The sequence below is a fragment of the Siphateles boraxobius genome, unplaced genomic scaffold (assembly GCF_051911475.1).
Source record: "Siphateles boraxobius isolate OS27281-9 unplaced genomic scaffold, OSU_SipBor_1 77, whole genome shotgun sequence".
Lineage (NCBI taxonomy): Eukaryota > Metazoa > Chordata > Actinopteri > Cypriniformes > Leuciscidae > Siphateles > Siphateles boraxobius.
Window position 1 is genome coordinate 12,571,663 of NW_027509205.1, and position 17,854 is coordinate 12,589,516.

The 17,854-nt window shown below is 36.6% G+C and overlaps 1 protein-coding gene across 9 annotated transcripts in view; it reads left to right on the top strand.

Annotated features, from left to right (window-relative positions):
• Nucleotides 1-17,182, top strand: part of dvl1a (dishevelled segment polarity protein 1a) — a 42,104-nt gene extending 24,922 nt beyond the window's left edge. The window contains exons 1-13 of one of the 9 annotated variants that reach the window (XM_077218070.1): nt 6,432-6,460; nt 7,000-7,527; nt 7,850-7,988; nt 8,711-8,810; nt 8,891-8,960; nt 9,157-9,296; nt 10,576-10,652; nt 10,752-10,819; nt 10,912-10,989; nt 11,089-11,223; nt 11,370-11,537; nt 12,404-12,622; nt 15,483-17,182. In XM_077218070.1, coding sequence (XP_077074185.1) covers nt 7,404-7,527; nt 7,850-7,988; nt 8,711-8,810; nt 8,891-8,960; nt 9,157-9,296; nt 10,576-10,652; nt 10,752-10,819; nt 10,912-10,989; nt 11,089-11,223; nt 11,370-11,537; nt 12,404-12,622; nt 15,483-16,003 — 1,839 coding nt within the window. In that variant the 5' untranslated portion in view covers nt 6,432-6,460; nt 7,000-7,403 and the 3' untranslated portion in view covers nt 16,004-17,182. Of the gene's footprint in view, nt 1-3,243; nt 3,363-6,431; nt 6,461-6,999; nt 7,528-7,849; nt 7,989-8,710; nt 8,811-8,890; nt 8,961-9,156; nt 9,297-10,575; nt 10,653-10,751; nt 10,820-10,911; nt 11,224-11,369; nt 11,538-12,403; nt 12,623-15,482 lie in introns of those variants that run through there. The other 8 variants (XM_077218066.1, XM_077218067.1, XM_077218069.1 and 5 more) reach the window with 8 other exon arrangements.
• Nucleotides 17,183-17,854: the final 672 nt, after the last annotated feature.

The following is a 17,854-nucleotide window of genomic DNA, read 5'->3' on the forward strand; positions in this document are numbered from 1 at the left end:
TTTGTATTATTTCTGTAGTTATGCAGTCGCGGTATAGTAGGCTACGCTATCCAAACATTGGCAAAGGTGCAATATCGCCACCAACTGTGGTGGAGTGTCTATTATTCAAGCTCTCAATGGAAGAATGTCCGGTTTTGAGGCGTTTGGAAAAATAGGTCCACACTTTTACAACGAATGGTAAAACACCTGTTGGAAAGCATCTTTTGCAGCGATTTTTGTGTGAGCATATCAGTGAACACCCCAGACCACTCGGTGAGTTTCACGTCTTTGTAAACTAAAGTTGAATGCGTTTTATGAATGATTGTTCCAGTGCCCCTATGAAACCATTGTGGAGGTGGGGGGTGCTAACACAGAAACCGAAAATTCTCGGGACAGCTGCATTTGTCCAAATTTCATTCTTAACCGTTCTATTTCATCAGAAACGATCTTAAAACAGGGCTTTAAGTGTAAAATACCGAACTTGTCCTTTAAGACACGAGTAGAGTAACGGTGATAATATGGCTACGTAGCCTACATCAAACACGTTTTGTTATTAAGGGCAGCCTACCACACCATTGATGTGAACTTAGCTATACATGCCATTTATGTCAGAGGGAGCTATTTCAGGCCCTGTAGAGGTTGAGGCTTCGTCCCAATTCGCCTACTTATACTACGACCTAAAAGTATGTACTCTTTTGTGAAGAAAAAGTACATACTTTTGAGTGTGTAGCAAAAGAGTAGGCAAGCTTTGGGACATACTACTTCGTCATCTTTAACGGACAGCTCTGTCGCGTGCGTCCAGCCACCGTAAACTGCCCTGTCAATCATCTTGTCACAGTTAAAATCCTCCATTCAATCTAATTTAATTTCCTACCGTTTCGGAGAGAAATGTTGTGGCACCTTGGTCTGCAGCCGTGGGTCATTAATGCGGTGACTCTCCTCATGTGTTTGCAATTTGAATGTAATGATGCATTTAAAATTTAATGGCTAAACGTATCTACAACAGTTCACAATGCTGCTGCAGATGCAATATAATGTAGACAACATTGAATAAATAATTTTTCGTCATGTTAGATACTGATAATTACCCACTCAAACCCCTTTATCTAAACCTTTCTACATAACCACCGGACTCGCGCGTCCTCCATGTCTGTAGTTTTTTAACACCTTTCACTCGTGTTTGTAGTTCTAATCGAATCCTCGTCCAACGCGCGATGGGTTGTGGGCAATATCAGCCGTTAAAGTGTGCATCGATCTGCACTTCGGATTCTGACCGGAAAAAGTAGACCATCCGGGTATCTTTGGAACACTCGTTTCAACATACTACGATTTGGGACGTACTAATTCTAATTTCGAATACTATTTAGGACGGATAGTATGCGAATTGGGACGCAGCATGAGTGAAATGCCCATACTTTTTTATTTAGTTGCTTCGCCATTTTGAATTTACACATTTCTCATATTTGTGTTATTGCTACTATTTGTGTTATTGACCTTTCAGTAATAAAAAAAAAGACAAGATTATTGTGGTAGTATTTTTGTATTTTCAAAATACTAATTACTTGTATTTTATTTAAATACATTTTTCACATCAGTATTTTGTATTTTATTTTGTTACATTTTATTAGCCAGTATTTGTATTTTTTTTAACAAAATTGTTTTTGATGTATTTGTGCCCACCTCTGGCTGTTATCACTCGTCTGCCTATCAAAGATGGGGATGTCTCCCGCATATTGATAGCGGCTCCCTGATGTCCGCAAATTAGTTCAAATCCCCCGGAAGAGCGAGCGAGCGAGCAAGAGCTCGTGCTCCAAACCGTGTAGCGCACGCACGCCAGACAGGGAGTGAGCGAGAGACCTTGCGTGTGTGTGCTAGTGTGCCACATGAAGCGCATGTAAGACCCCCAGTCCAATTTTCTGTGTGTATAGCAGTTACATTAAAATTTGCGTAGCACTTCACAACTGTGTTTACTAAGGCTACATAGGCTTACATGTTGTTTACAGTTTGAGTTTGGATTAAGTTCTAGTGCTGTTTTTGCACTGTTGTTTTGCATTGTTTTGCACAGCAATTTAAAATGTAAGTAAAAAATTGTTTACATGCAGCAGCAGAATAGAGGCCCACTGCCATTCTGTGATTTTGTGTGCAGTTATTCAGATAATTGTGGATCTTTTTGCACAACTGTTAAAAAACTATTTTATTTGATGGAACATAAAACTTGAAGAATAATATTATTTGGTATTATTATTTATATTTATTGTTAAAAATATTTTAGGTTTTGTACTGTGTGTATATATATATATATATATATATATATATACATATATATATATATATATATATATATACATATATATATATATATATATATATATATATATATATATATATATTAGTATACGTTTTTAAAAGAAGCCGTTTTCGGCTTCAGTTTCAGTTAACGGCCAAGTGCTTCCTAAATTTTCGGTTTCGGCCCAGAATTTTCATTTCGGTGCATCACTCTATTTGCATTGTTTTAGTGCTCAATGTATTTAAAGAACCATGCAAAACGGGTTACGGTAACAATATGCCCATAAAATCAAATTACATTTACTACCCATTTTCTGTAGGAAGTTGTAGTTCTATTTGTATTTTTGCATTTAGCTGATGCTTTTATCCAAAATGACTTGCGTTGCATTCAAGGTTGCATTCATTCAGTTCTTGTAAATTAAAGCCATGTTCTTGGATGCAGGTTTTTGTGCTGAAATACATAGCCATATGTAAAAATGAAGCATTTATTTCATGTTTTATCACACGTTAGCGTCTTTTGCATGTGTCTCAGCAAGCTGTTCTCACCAACCTTAGGTTTCTTTTCTGCCCTGAGCAAATGGATTCCACCCTCTCTGCTAGAATATCTTGCCTTTGGCAAATCCGCATACACTTATCCATTTACCCCCAACAACCTGCTCTTCTGGGGCCCAACCGCAGCCCTGCAGGATTTGAAACTCCTGGCCTGCAGTTCATCCCAGCTGGACCTAAACGCTCTACATTCTCAGCTTTGAATAACTAGTGACAGCTGCTGAAAATGCACGGCTGTAAATCATATACCCCTAAACAATGAAGTATCTGTTAGCGATGAAATTGGATGTAGCTATGGTAATCATAATTGTAGAATGTTTCTTAGAACATTTTCTCCTCTTTTGTTGCTTAGTGTATTGTGACTCAGCATAATAGAGATGGTCTCGAGGCCATATAATGAGGACCTTTCTGTTTGTGTGTGTCTACTAGTGCCAATGCGGTGAGTAGTCGGGATGGATTGGACACAGAGACGGGCACAGAGTCTCTCCAGAGCCAGCGGAGAGAGCGGGAGAGGCAGAGAGCTCACAGGAGGCCACGAGAAAGTGAGTGTGAGTGACAATACTCAGCAAAACAGACCCGTTCTTACACTATACACAGCACATATCATGTGCCAGGAATCTAATTCTGCCATGGAATCAGGAAACATGATACATAAGACATTATTTGTAAAGACAGTTATTGCCACAGGTGTTTTCCCCAGGTGATGGATGTCTGACAGGTGAGTGACAGACACATGATACAACAAAGCTGGTTAATGTGATGTTGTTTTAGGGCAGTCAGAGTGTGCCTTTTCTAGTTTGGAAAGGTTTTTATAGTGCAAAATTTTAAACATTCTATTGGAAATTATAATGTGTTTTTCTAATATAGCGATACATCAGAAAGAAAAGGTGGAGAGAGGCCAAACATGACATCCTCATGACAAAGGAAAAAACAAACATAAAACTATATAAATGTACTGTTGTTTTTGTTGTTGTTTTTTAGACAAACAATGTGTTTGTCTACCATTCACAATTTTGGGATTAGTAAGATTTTTATGTTTTTGATAGAAGTCTCTTGTACTCAAGGCTGCATTTATTTGAAAAAAAAAAACTGTTAAAACAGTCAAATGATCCTTAAAAAAAAAGATCTAAAATGCTGATTTGGTGCCCAAGAAACATCTCATATTATTATCAGTGTTGTGATGCTTAATACATGTGGTGATAGTTTTTGTCAGGATTCAGTGATAAGTGATTCAGTGAAAGTTTAAAAGAACAGCATCTTTTTATAAAATATCTTCACTCTCACTTTTGATCAATTGAATGCATCCTTGCTAATTAAAAGTATCAATTTCATTCTTTAAAAAAAACGTTTGAACATAGTGTAGTGTAGTGTATGTATTTAAAAGACAGAAATAGCACCAGTTTTGTAGTGATGATTAGTGAAATTTTATATAATTTTATAATTATGATTGTAATAGTTTCAGAATTTTTTTCAATTAAATTTCCCCTTTAACTTCATCCCACTTAAAAGCTAAGAGGTTGTTGCATGGTGTTGCTTAAGGACTTTTCCCCGGAATGAACCTGTTTTGTGGTTGAGTACATGAGTTCTAGGTAAAGAGATGTCACTTGGAAGCATGAAATCTTCCTTTTGCAGAGTAAAAAATATTCTGTCATCAACAAAGAATGTTTTTAGAGGTTCCATTGCCTGTAATGAGAAAAGGTATGTGTGTGTTGTTGTCAGTAGATTTTAAGGTGAGAAAGTCCCACCTAAGTCTAGAATGTCTACATTGTTGAAGTCAGAGTTTCTCCTAATGTCTCTTACTATATGGAAGTAAGATACAGTACAAGATTGCTTCCTCATTACAACTATCTGATGCAGTTGGGAAATCACAACATTCCTCTAGTTTTGTTCACTGGAATCATTTCATGTTGCTCTTCCATTTCTCCTGCTGGTTGCACATCATTAGTGCCAAGTTAAATTAAAATTAGTGCAACGACACCGTCAGAAATGAGAAACATATGGAGGCGTTTGTGTGCTTGCTGGAGATACTGATGATTTATGGATATTCGTTGAACCTGTGTGTTTACGACTGTCTTTTAGAGACATCCAGCCACCTGATGCTTCTTCTTTGCAGACAGCATTGGTAGATTGCTACCAGATAAAGTGCTACTTTGTTTGTAGTGTTATTGCTTTTGGTTAGTTACTCCTTTACACTGATATAATTGTTGTGATCCACACTGTGCTTGTGGTTTTAGTTTCTCTTTGAAGTCAAGCATCTATTCATTTAGCTTGTGTATGTCTTGTAGCTGTGTGGTTTATCTCTGGAGTGTTTGGATGTAGAGCACATGAGAAATGTGTCAGGTCAGCTCCCCTTTTATTCTCCTCCAGAAATAGTTGTGCATACTAGAGTTGTTGAACCCAGAAAACTGCCATGATAGTGTTTAGTCACTTAAGGATTCCATCTATAAATATATATGTGCGTGTGTGTGTGTGTGTGTGTCGGGATTCTTTGATGAATAGACAGTTCAAAATATATCTTTTGTAACATTATAAATTACTTTACTGTCTATCAGTTTAATTCCACTCTCTGATTTCTTGAGCAACAAATCAGCATATTAGAATGATTTCTGAAGGATCATGTGACACTGATGACTGGAGTAATGAGGCTAAAATTTCAGTGTTGCCATCACAGGAATAAATAAAATTTTAACATGTATTCAAATAGAATACATTTATTTCAAATTGCAGTGATTTTTCACAATATTACTGTTTTACCGATCAAATACACACAGGCTTGGTGACCATACTTCTTTCAAAAACATAAAAACTAAATTACAGGAATGCATTATATATTTTTATTATACACGGATCTGTATTTTATTTATTTATTCAACTGGTAAGAGATTGCACAAATACACAAATTCCTTCCTCTGATCCAATTATTTTCATTTATTATTATTCATTTTATTAATTAGTTTTTGCAGCTCAAATCACTGTGCAGTTTAATTTAGCACTTACTTTAAAAAAGCAGATTCTCCTTTTCATTAGAACAACAACAAATGAAAAATTGTGATGTCTTTTGCACTCACTCTGTGTCTTGCCTGCTTAGTCACCGGGTACACTGGTAAGGCTGTCCCAGTGCTGACCTCTGCTGGGTGTGTTGGGTTGTAAGGAACGCCAGACAGGTGTGTGCCCTAGGGGCAGGAGGAGTGTGAGAGGAGATCTCTTTTCTAGCCTCAGGCCCTTATCTGTTAACCATGCTGAGTTTCCAATATTCAGTTTCCATGTGTTCATTTTGTGGATATGTTGATTCGTCTTGGGTTATGCTCGTCTTTAGTTTAAGCAATCTTTCATGAACTTATCGTTGTGTGTTGTTTTGCTGTCAACATGAATCCTCAACAAAATGACAGATTCTCTTTGCACACAACATTGCCAATAAATCATCAGTTAACAGCGGCAGCAGTGGCCAGAGGGTTAAATCCGAGTACCGTATACTGCACCTTCGCTCAGGGCCAGTTCATTTTCCCGTCCCAGTGGAAACTGAACCGTATGTATTTGATTGACAGTTGAGTTTCCGCGTAAAGGAGGTTACGTTTCATTGAGTGCTAGAAATGCTGCAAGCTAATGAGAGGTGCTGCACTGTAATGAGAGCTGTGCAGCAGCGGAGGTAAGACAAATGCGTCTCTCTGATACCAAGATTATTGTTTAAAATATATATTTAAGATCAATTGCATGATTTTATCATAAAAATTATTATCTTTAAATTGATGTCCAAGACCACCTATAATTATTTATATATATATATATATAAGTGTGCGTGTGTGTATATATATAAAGACATAAAGACATAAGTTTATATTATCTTAATCTAATCAGAATAATTATTAATAAATAATAGTATGTTCATATAAATGAATTCATATAATTTTTTATCTCATTACATATATATTTTAAATGTGTATCTTTTGTAAATCTTACCATATTAAAGATGTTCACTTAAGATTTAAAACAATTTCCTGATCAGTAGTATTATGTAATTCTCAAGAGTGGACAGACACACTGTCACACACAAACACTAGAAACTACTTTTATGTTCAGGAAATCGGACTAAATGCAAAAATAAAAAGGCTTTAGTCTTTTTACTGCCTGTTGTGATTTTAGTATGAATATACTGGTCACTTACATTTAATAATATGCACTTTACAGACATAAGTTGATCCCCTGAAGCCAGATGTAGAGGGATAATTTCCACATCTGGAGCGACTGCATCTTTGTCTTCCACTATCTCTATTTTTCCTGTTGTCGGCCGCATACTAAGTGAGCCTAAAAGGACTCCGGAGAGGCTATGAATGCATTACCCACCTGTGGATGATTCACTCTGATAAAGGGCTCCTGATAGGCTGATTCACACAGCTGCAGGCGGAGAGCTCATCTTGCCACAGGCCTCTGCTTGTACCCTTAATCGCTGAGGTGATACAATTGTCCTGTGAACTCACACATGGCAGAGGAATGAAAAAGCTTCCTCTGTATGCGAACAGTGACATGGTTGGCTAAAATAGCCGTGACTGGTTTGTGTGTTTGAGTGGCTATGTGGAGTGTAATGGTTTGAAATGGGCACCTCCTCAATACTGGAATGCTTTGGTCGCACTCGGGGTCCACAGCGGTCTTATCGTTTGGTTAGACCTTTTCAGCGCATCAGATGTCACCCAGAGACACAACTTCGTCCCTGTCTCTGTACGTATAGGCTAACCCAGCCATATTGTTAGACTGACGTGACGGATTCTAAAAGCCTTCTGGTAAAGCACATTTGAGTAATATGATTGCACATTTTCATCAGTAGATTTGTTGAAACTGGATTTTAAATGCACCAGAGGGCAGGATTCAATTTCCTTTTAAACAATGACTGTCCTTATTAGTCCATTAGCATGATTCACTGTCTAATTGCAATTGCTGTCAAGAGCCTCTTTCAGAATGATGTACTGTATTCTGTTTTGAATGTGCTGTTATGCTGTTGCTTCCTCTGCTTTTAAACAATGTCTTATTTGTTTCTTCTCAGTTCCTCGAGTGAACGGTCACTCGAAAACGGAGCGCTTGAATCGTGACTCCGCTCTTGGGTACGACAGTGCATCAGTGTTGAGCAGCGAGCTTGAATCCAGCTCATTTATCGACAGCGAAGAGGATGAGGAGGCCAGCAGGTCAGACATCCCCCAGTGTTTCATTTCCCAGAAAAATTTAATTGGCTCAGAGTGCATGATTCATTTCCTTTTAAACAATGACTGTTTACATGATAACATTTCAATCTAATTTGTGAAGCTGGCCAAAAAATGTAATATGAATGTAATGTTTAAAAGGAAAAATTAAGTGTGGTTTGTTGGTTTCAATTTTGATCGATTTAATAATGTTTCATCTTTTTTTCCATGATTAATGCATTTTTGGCTGATTTTTAAATTCTGCACTATTTTGTCTTGATAAAATAAAAATTAAAATAAAATAAAAAACTTAACAACTAAAAATAATTGTTTTAAATGCTACAAGTGAATTTAAGTATCACAACATAATAATGTACTGTATGAAGATAATCATTTTAATATTTGCTGAAGATTATACTTGTGAGTGTTATTAAATTATTAATGTTAAAAATTAACTTTAAGTAAGTGTTATAAATGAAAACATATAGAGAAACTTCAATGCCAGTCAGAATAAAAAATGTTAAATGAAAATAGATGGCCATAATTTTAATTGAGAGTCAAATTGAGAACTAAGCTCAAAACACAAAAGTAACGCATTTAGAGTGCATTTAGAGTTTCATAATTTTTACATGGTGAAATTAATTAATTACACAATTAATTAGATAATTACATGGTGCTTCATTATTGTAGTGTTGGCCTCTGCCCTGACCTCTCATTTTTGTCTGAAGCCACAGACTTAGCAGTTCAACCGAGCAGAGCTCTTCATCACACCTCATGCGTAGACACAAGCGCAGGCGACGGAGACAGAAAGTCACCAAAATGGACAGGGTGAGAACATAGAGGGAAAGTACACATTTCTACACGTTAGTGTTTGATCCGTATCAATCTTTTGTATGTTCTCTTAACAGTCCTCATCCTTCAGCAGTATTACAGACTCCACAATGAGCCTCAACATTATCACGGTCACTCTCAACATGGGTAAGAAACTTATTCAGTTGTTCACTCCCTTCTTTTCCCCATCGTTCATCCCTGTGCATCCTCCCTCGCTCTATCTCTCCACTCCACCTGCTTAATAAACGTCCTGTTTTTCAAGGTCTAGTGTGCACAGTGTCTTCTAAATATAGCCCTCAGATGAACACGTAATTGAAAACAGCTTTATCTCTCTCTCTCACAGAGAAGTACAACTTCCTGGGTATCAGTATTGTGGGTCAGAGTAATGACAGAGGAGATGGAGGGATCTATATTGGCTCCATTATGAAAGGCGGAGCAGTGGCGGCGGATGGCAGGATTGAGCCTGGAGACATGCTGTTACAGGTGAAGGGATCAGCAGTCTGGAACCTTTAAAGAGTGATCTAATGCATTTTTTGGAACATTAAAAAATTGATAAAATGTGCATTAAAATAATTGCCAAAACCCACAATGTTACAATGAGAGTTCATCTAAAAATCTTGTTCCAAACCTGTATGACACAAAAGAAGATATTTGGAAAAGCTTTTTATTAAATGTTATATCACCAGGGAAATCACCTTAAATATGTAATTTTGTTAGTAAAGGTGTCAATTTAAACTTAACATGATCCCATTAACTGAACTGAAACTTGTAAATGTAGTCGGGTCACCTCCCTCTGTTGTTGAATTACTTTTCCTTCCTGCTGCAAGACCTTGAAGTCTTATCTGTTGTCATTTACCACAGTGGACAGAATGGTGCTTTCAACGCCTTTGTCATTTGTTTACATAATAAAGGGGTTTTCCTCAGCCCTGGTGATCTCAGATTCTGCTTAGAAATGGTATTGGTAAATGACCCTTTTTTATTAGGTGAATTTTGGTCAGTGTCCAAATGACCATAAGATACAGTATCACATATGTTAACAAATATTGTGCACTCTGGTAGACTGAGACATTGGCTTAATTCACTTAAAAATTCTGTCATTATTATACACCATTTTGTCCCAAACTTATTTGACCTCCTTTCTTCAATGAAACGTAAATATATTAAATGCAAAAACGATATTTTTGATAATGTCCTGGTCACACGTTTTTCCATGCAATTGCAATGAATGGGTAGGAAAAGGCATTATAAAAGTGCATTACTATAAAATGTATCCATATCCACCCTATTTTTATATGATGGCTTTATATAAACAAGTTGTTGTTGACTTCGATTTGTGTCTGTTTGTCGCACAAAGCTATTAGATTTCAGAATATAGTGTATTGTCATTTAATCTACTTTTATGATTCCTATTTTGGAGCTTGACAGCCCCAGTTCACATTCACTTTCTTTTTACTGAAATGAAAGTGGCCAGGATTTTTTTCAGGTATTCACTTTTTGTGTTCCATAGAAGAAACTAGCAGTCATCATGACTTGTAATTATAATCATGTGAATTTTGGAAAAAAGGTGAATAAATAATAAAATCGGTGTACAAAGCCTCAAATGCATATATTTTTTTAAAAATAAAACCTGGTTGTGGAAATAAATGTAATTGTATCTACAAATAATACAATACCATGCTAAAATATCATTCTTCAAGTTAAAAAGCTTCATGTGATGTAGTGCATCAAAATGATGCAAGGTTTAATAGAATTGTAATTCCAGGTGAATGATGTGAACTTTGAGAACATGAGCAATGATGATGCTGTCAGGATTCTACGGGAGATCGTCTCCAAACCTGGGTGAGAGAGGGTGCCAGACCTGAAATTAGTGACACATTCAGTAAATCATGTCTTAATGCTCTCTTCAACATTGCTTCATGTTTCATATGTCCTCTACAGGCCAATAAGCTTAACAGTGGCGAAATGTTGGGACCCTTCTCCTAGAAGCTACTTCACTATACCTAGAGGTACGTACCTACCGCCTGCCATTATAGAAGCTAAATTAGAGACAAGAAGAACCATGCATTCACCTAGTTCATTTATCCCTGTCTGTACTCAGCTGAGCCACTAAGACCCATTGATCCTGCAGCCTGGATCTCACACACTACAGCACTTTCTGGGCCGTACCCCCATTATGGTACGATCAAAGTCACATTCACGTCCGATAAGAGACCATCTGTTAGTATAATCGTAGATGTATCATGCTCAACACTATTATTTATTATTTATTTCACAGAGTTTGATGACCTTCCCCTTTCTGTGCCAAAAACAGACATGGCAACTATAGTAAAAGTCATGCAACTACCAGATTCAGGTCTGGAGATCCGAGACCGAATGTGGTTGAAGATCACTATAGCCAACGCTGTCATCGGTTTGTGTTATTCTTTGCTGCGGTTATTTGGCGCACCTTTTTTGTTCCTTGTATATTGCAATCATCAAGTTTTTTGGTTGATGTTTTGTATAATCAATGTATGCAATTGTGTTATTTTCCCTCATTGCTCATTCTCTTTGTTCCAGGGGCTGATGTTGTTGACTGGTTGTTCTCTCGGGTGGAGGGCTTCAAGGACCGCCGTGATGCCAGAAAATATGCCAGCAGTTTGTTGAAACACGGCTACCTGAGACACACAGTCAATAAAATCACCTTCTCGGAGCAGTGCTACTACACCTTTGGAGATCTGTGCCAAAGTACAGTCAACATACAGTCATACAGTCATGATCATACAGGGCACTACTGTTTAAAGTGTGGGATCTGTTGAATTTTTCAATCTTTTGGAAAGAAATCTCTTACACTTGCTCAGGCTACGTGATCAAAAATAGAGTAAAAACGAATATTGTGAACTATTATTACAATTTAAAATAATGTTTTCTATTTTAATATATTTTGAAATGTAATTTATTCCTGTGATGGCAATGTTGAATTTTCAGCAGCCATAACTCAAGTCTTCAGTGTCACATGAGTTTTCTGAAATCATTTTAGTATGCTGATTTGTTACAAGAAACGTGGAACCTGGATCATTGCCAAAATATTTCATTGACAGTCTCTCTGGTATGGCAAGAGTTGGCCCATAGAATCACCAAGAGTCAGATACTGAGTCATTCGACTGAAATGGTTAATGAATGAATGATATGCCTTTACTGGCACTTTTGATCACGTTTCACGTTCTTGCTAAATTATATATAAAAAAAACAGTAACACTTTACAATAAGGTTTCATTTATTAACATTAATGTATTAGCTAACATGAAATAACCATGAGAAATACATTTGTTACTCTATATGTTCATCTTTGTTAATCTTAGTTAATAAAAATACAGCTGTTCATTTTACTTCACAGTCCATAAACTAATGTTAACAAATAAATTTGATTATAATAATGTATTAGGAAATGTTGTGCCGACCCTGAACTTTTGAACACTAGTATAGCTTTAAGAAGTTAAGATAAGATCTGGCCAAAGGACAGAGCCATAAAGCACTAATAATAATACTATAATTAAAAATGATGTGAAATATCATAAATAATTTTAATGGTATTAAAATGTGTTTGTTTTCAGATATGGCTTCTCTCAATCTCAATGAGGGATCCAGTGGTGGTGGCTCCGACCAGGATGGTCTCGCTCCTCTTCCTCCACCAGGAACCAACCCCTGGCCCCTCGGTGGCCAGCCCTACCCTTACCCAGGTTACCCCACTCCTCCGCCAGGCTTTCCTCCTGGATACTCGGACCCCTGCCACAGTTTCCACAGTGGCAGTGCAGGCAGTCAGCAGAGTGAAGGTGTGTGTGAGAGAGAAATAGAGTTTAAGGATAGAAAAAGGGAAAACCCCTTGCTACGGTCAGTCCCGTGAGCTTCCTGTGTGACTTTTTCTTTCGGTTTTAAGAGCGCTTGATGATGTTAAGCAACAACAGCAGCACTGCCCATTTACGTTAGCAACTACTCAAAAGTTTTTTTTAGGGCATTAGATGGAATTTATCATAGTAAAAAAGAAACCACCAGTGGGTTTATTGTAAATGTGCATGTAGGATGACTAGGTACAATACTACTATATGTTTATGCATATTGAGTTTTGCTTTCAGTACCTAAATGAAAGAATCCAGAAAGAATGACATCAGTGACAAGACTAGTAAATCATGTGCACATAAAGAGGGATGATGGTAACACTTTTTGGTTTTGCACCTTTATTCAGAAAATAGTTAACCCAAAGGTTTAAAAATTTAAAAATTTTGACATAATAACAGTCGTTACTTATGTAAATGAAAATTAAATGCATAACTGATTAATTAGTCAAAAAACATTTAAGCTAGTAGTAAACAGCCTGGTGTTACATTTATAACACATTTCCTGAAAATGAACTATAATGTGAATGATTATAGCTTATGTGTAATGCTAGGCAAGATAGAAAATCAAATCAAACAAGACATATTATTAAAGACATACTTTAAAACTGACGCCAGACTATATGTAACCACACAACATGCATGACAATATTAATATGGAAAACACATTTAATAAATATTAAATCCTAAAGACACTAAACAAACAGGAAACATTTTTTTTTGTATTAATGCTTCCAAATCATACACAAAAACAACACACACACAATTATATCAATTAATAAATATATAATATTAATTTTAACTCACTCGAAAAAAATTATTTTCAAATATCTGTGCCAAAGGTGAGAATTGATTTGTCTTTATCAATGTTACATTTATTAAGTGTTATAATTTTCCTTACTTAAAAGTATACCATGAAATACTTGTTTAACAGTAAGTCTAAATCAAGATCTCAGATGCCAACTATTTTTTTTTTAATCATTCCATTTCTAGAGCATCATCATTGTCGCTGTATTCAGTTGGATTTTCCATATATGTGGTATGACCAGACTTTTTAAATCATTTATGCTGCTTCTGCCACCCTTTGCACCCTGTACAGAGCTGGGAATGTTTATCAGGACTTATGCAAAGGTCATCAAGCTAAATACTTCGCTTCAGGAGGCATAACGTAGGGTTGTATCACAGAGACTGAGGTGCAGGGTTCAGTTTGTGGGAGTGTATTGGAAGGACTGGTTGGGTGATGTGTCATAATTATGATATTCCCTCTGTTTTGCTGGCCGTCTGTAGACTGATGGAAATTTTCTCCTAGGCACAGAGGATCCGGTAAGATTAGCACTTTCATCTAAATGCCTTTCCGCCCCACTTTTTCTCCTTATCATCTTGTTATTTCAATGGTTTGTCATCATATGGCATTTGACCCCTTGAGATGGCCATTGTGACTCCCCAGCTGTGTTGCTTGTTTGTGTCTTGTGTGTGGGCATGTACAGTTCTTTACTTTCATTGTGCACAAGAATCAGACCGATTCTCATCTTTTGAAAAGTTATTTTGCAATACGCTTTTCTCTATTTGCCAAAGTCGGAATCAACAGGGAAAGGAAAAATGAATATTTCAATGATGATGTATGATGTGAGTTGAAGCAATTCAAATTTGGGTGTATTGGATTGTCCAGAACTGTGTTACCTCAGACCATGTCAACATGTAAAATGCTGACGTTTTTGAAAAGCATAACCGCCAATTTTTGTTTATATGTTTATATAGTTTATATGTTACTCATATATTGATGTTGTAAAGTACCCTCATGTACTCATGGTATTGCTGTCCTTTACACCCTGCCCTAACCAGGTGCGACACAACAACACCACAGCCAATCAGAGCAGAGAGCGTAACGCTGAGAACATGATGCCTCCCGAGACAGCATCCTTTTTTAGGCTGTACCTTGTCAGACATAGGGAAAAATTTTTTTTAAATTGTTTTTAGTATTACATATAGAATACTTTCAAATATTTTGGCCATTTTTGCCTTTTGTGTTGATGGGACAGTTTCAGGAGATATGGGAAGAAACCAGGTCATCCAAAACGTTGCTGCACAACATGAGAAATTTGTTCAGTGTTTATAAATTTCCACAATCAGTCTCTATATTTATTATACACTACCGTTCTAATGTTAGAGGTCGGTAAGATTTTTTCTTTTTTAATGTTTTTGAAAGAAGTCACTTATGTTCACCAAGGCTGCATTTGTTTGTTCAAAAATACAGTAAAAACAATTATATTGTGAAATAGTATTAGAATTAAAATGAACTGTTTTTATTTAAAAATGTTTTAAAATAGAATTTATTCCTATGATGGAAAAGCTGAATTTTCAGTAGCTATTAATCTAGTCTTCAGTGTCACATGATCCTTCAGAAATCAGTTGTTAAAGAAACATTTCTTATCAATGTTGACAACAGTTGTGCTGTTTTCTTTTGTTTTGTTTTTTTGGAACCATGATAAATATTTTTTAATAGAAAATTCACTTTTGAAAAATCCAATGCATCCTTGCTGAATAAAAGTATTAATTTCTTTCAAAAATTTCAAATAGAATTTCTAGACCCCAAACTTTTGAACGGTAATGTACAAGAGAAATGCAGAGAAAAGGAATTAAGCAACTAACCAAATGTAGATTTGCCAGTTGCCGCTGATAGAACAGAAATTCGGTTAACATTGAAGAAATGGCTGTCATTGCCCGTCAAGTCTGGTTATCGCATGGTTTTATGAGGAAAATAATAGTACTTTTGTACTAACACATTATTTTTTCTTTTTAGGTAGCAGAAGCAGTGGCTCCAACCCCAGCGCTGGGAAAGGACGGAGACCCTCCCCTCGAGAGAAGGACCATAAGGCGCCGTGCTGTGGGGGCGGCGAATCAGAACTGGGTACATGGGTAGTAAGGAGGGGTGAGAAGGCATCCAGTCAGCTGAGTCATCAAAGCCACAGCCACAGCCGCTCTGCTGTCAGTCAAGCCCACTCTGGGTACAGTCATGGCCATTGTCACAGCGTCTCGCAGCATAGCCACAACTTCACCTACACCCACGCCCCTTTCGTTCAGCCCAATCATCTGTCCTGTGCCCACAGTGAGAGAAGTCACGGCTCTTCCTACGGCCCACCGGGTTTGCCCCCTCCGTACTGCCTTGCTCACCTCGCCCCCAAAGCGGCAGCAAGCAACAGCGCACCGGGGGCTCCACCCATTCGGGAGTTAGGAAACGTCCCTCCAGAACTCACGGCTAGTCGGCAGTCTTTTCAACACGCTATGGGCAATCCTTGTGAATTTTTCGTTGATATTATGTGACAGGAGAGTGCCTTCAACCCTTTCAGAGCGCCTAGTTTGCTTCATGAATTTTTGCTACTGACGATCCCTGCACTGAGAATGTACTAACTGACAGCCCGATTTTAAATTAGCCATTAATGAAAATTGTCATTTTTTTATCCTCATGTTGAGTTTCTTTCTTCTGTCTAACAAAATAATCAGTGTTATTGTTAACAAAAACTATAAAACTGTCGTTTTCAGTAATTGAAATAAATCTGAAATAGTAGATGAAAAATTGTAAATGAAAATTAGGCTAACTGCAGCTAATAGAAATTCAGATGAATATAAAAATACAAGCTAATTCAAAATATTAATTAAAAACTATAATAGTCTGTAAATAACACTAAAATGCACTGTACAAATTAAGATGTTATCTAGAATATCCTGACTTTTTTTCATATAATGAGTGAATAGGGACTGTCAAGCTTTAAAATGACAAAATAAAAATAAAGCATCAAGTAATCCATAAGAATGAGGAGAACATTATTATTGAATCATGAGGGTTTTTTGTGATGAACAGACCAAAATTCATTGTATGGCTTTGGAAGACTACTTTTATGGTGCTTTTTTGTCATTTTGGAACTTGACAGGAGAGTCCCCTTTTATTATATCGAATATAACCAGGATATTTTGTGTTCAAAAGAAGAAAATAATTAAAACAACACGAGAGTGAGCAAATGACAGAATTTAAATTTTTAGGTAAACTCTTCCTTTAACGTCCATTCAATGTTATTTAGATCAACGGAGGACACTAAAAAAAGCACAACCGCAGAGTTCATTCAGACTCTGACACAAAAACTACAATACTGCATTAGCATCACAAGATAACACAACTAATAAGCTTTTTAACAGGAAAGTCAGCGCATCAGACTGTCTGCTTCTTATCCCAAGATGCTCTTCACTTTGCACAAGTTAAAAGCCAGACAACTGGCCTGACAGCTCTTAACACAGTCTATACTTTTAAATGTATCCATGGGCTGGATTAACTTTTTTCTTACACAGTTGCATTCGCAGAGTCATAATCCTTTTGACAATCACAATGACAATTGACGTCCCTAAACATTGCTGAATGTATTGTCTTGTGAGACTACAACTCTGCCCTCATTAGCATTATAGCATGTTCAGCTACAGTATCATTAAATAAATGCTTGGACGTGCTAATGTTAGTCTCATGGTTGCAAAACGTTGTAAAGATTTCCACCGTGAACTCTTAATGTACATGATACATTTTAAACAATAACAAAAAGGTGCTTTTTCATAGAGTCTGTGAACCGACTGTTCAAACGTCACCAGTTGTCTTAGTATTTACCACTGTATAATGAACATCACTGTACAGTTAATGCAGTAGTCTATGATCAGCGTGGTAGTTGGCCCTTAAAGTTAAAACATAGATGATATTTTGAGAGGCAGATAGGTTAACCAAAGTCCCTTGGCAATTAGTGAGTTGTTCTCTTTGTTCAAAAATATTGTCGTTTGTTATGGTCAAGTTTACTGGTAAAGAAGTGAGGTGTTGTGAAAGAGCATACTGAATGTCCTTGTTTGTAATGTTCTATTCCATGAACTGACCTATCTTCCTGAGCCAAAACAGAAAAGAGACACAGTTTCTGTCAAGCACATTTGGAATATAACTTCTGGGCCATTTCCAATGAAATGCTGATTGCAGTGAAAGCTGTATGCTTTATTGTTTCTTCACAAATGAGGAATAATAAATTGTAAATAGGATGAAATATATATATATATATATTATATGAATATATATGTATATATATATATATATATATATATAAAACCGAGAAAATAAATTGTATGTATTAAGAAGTGGCCAGCCATTGT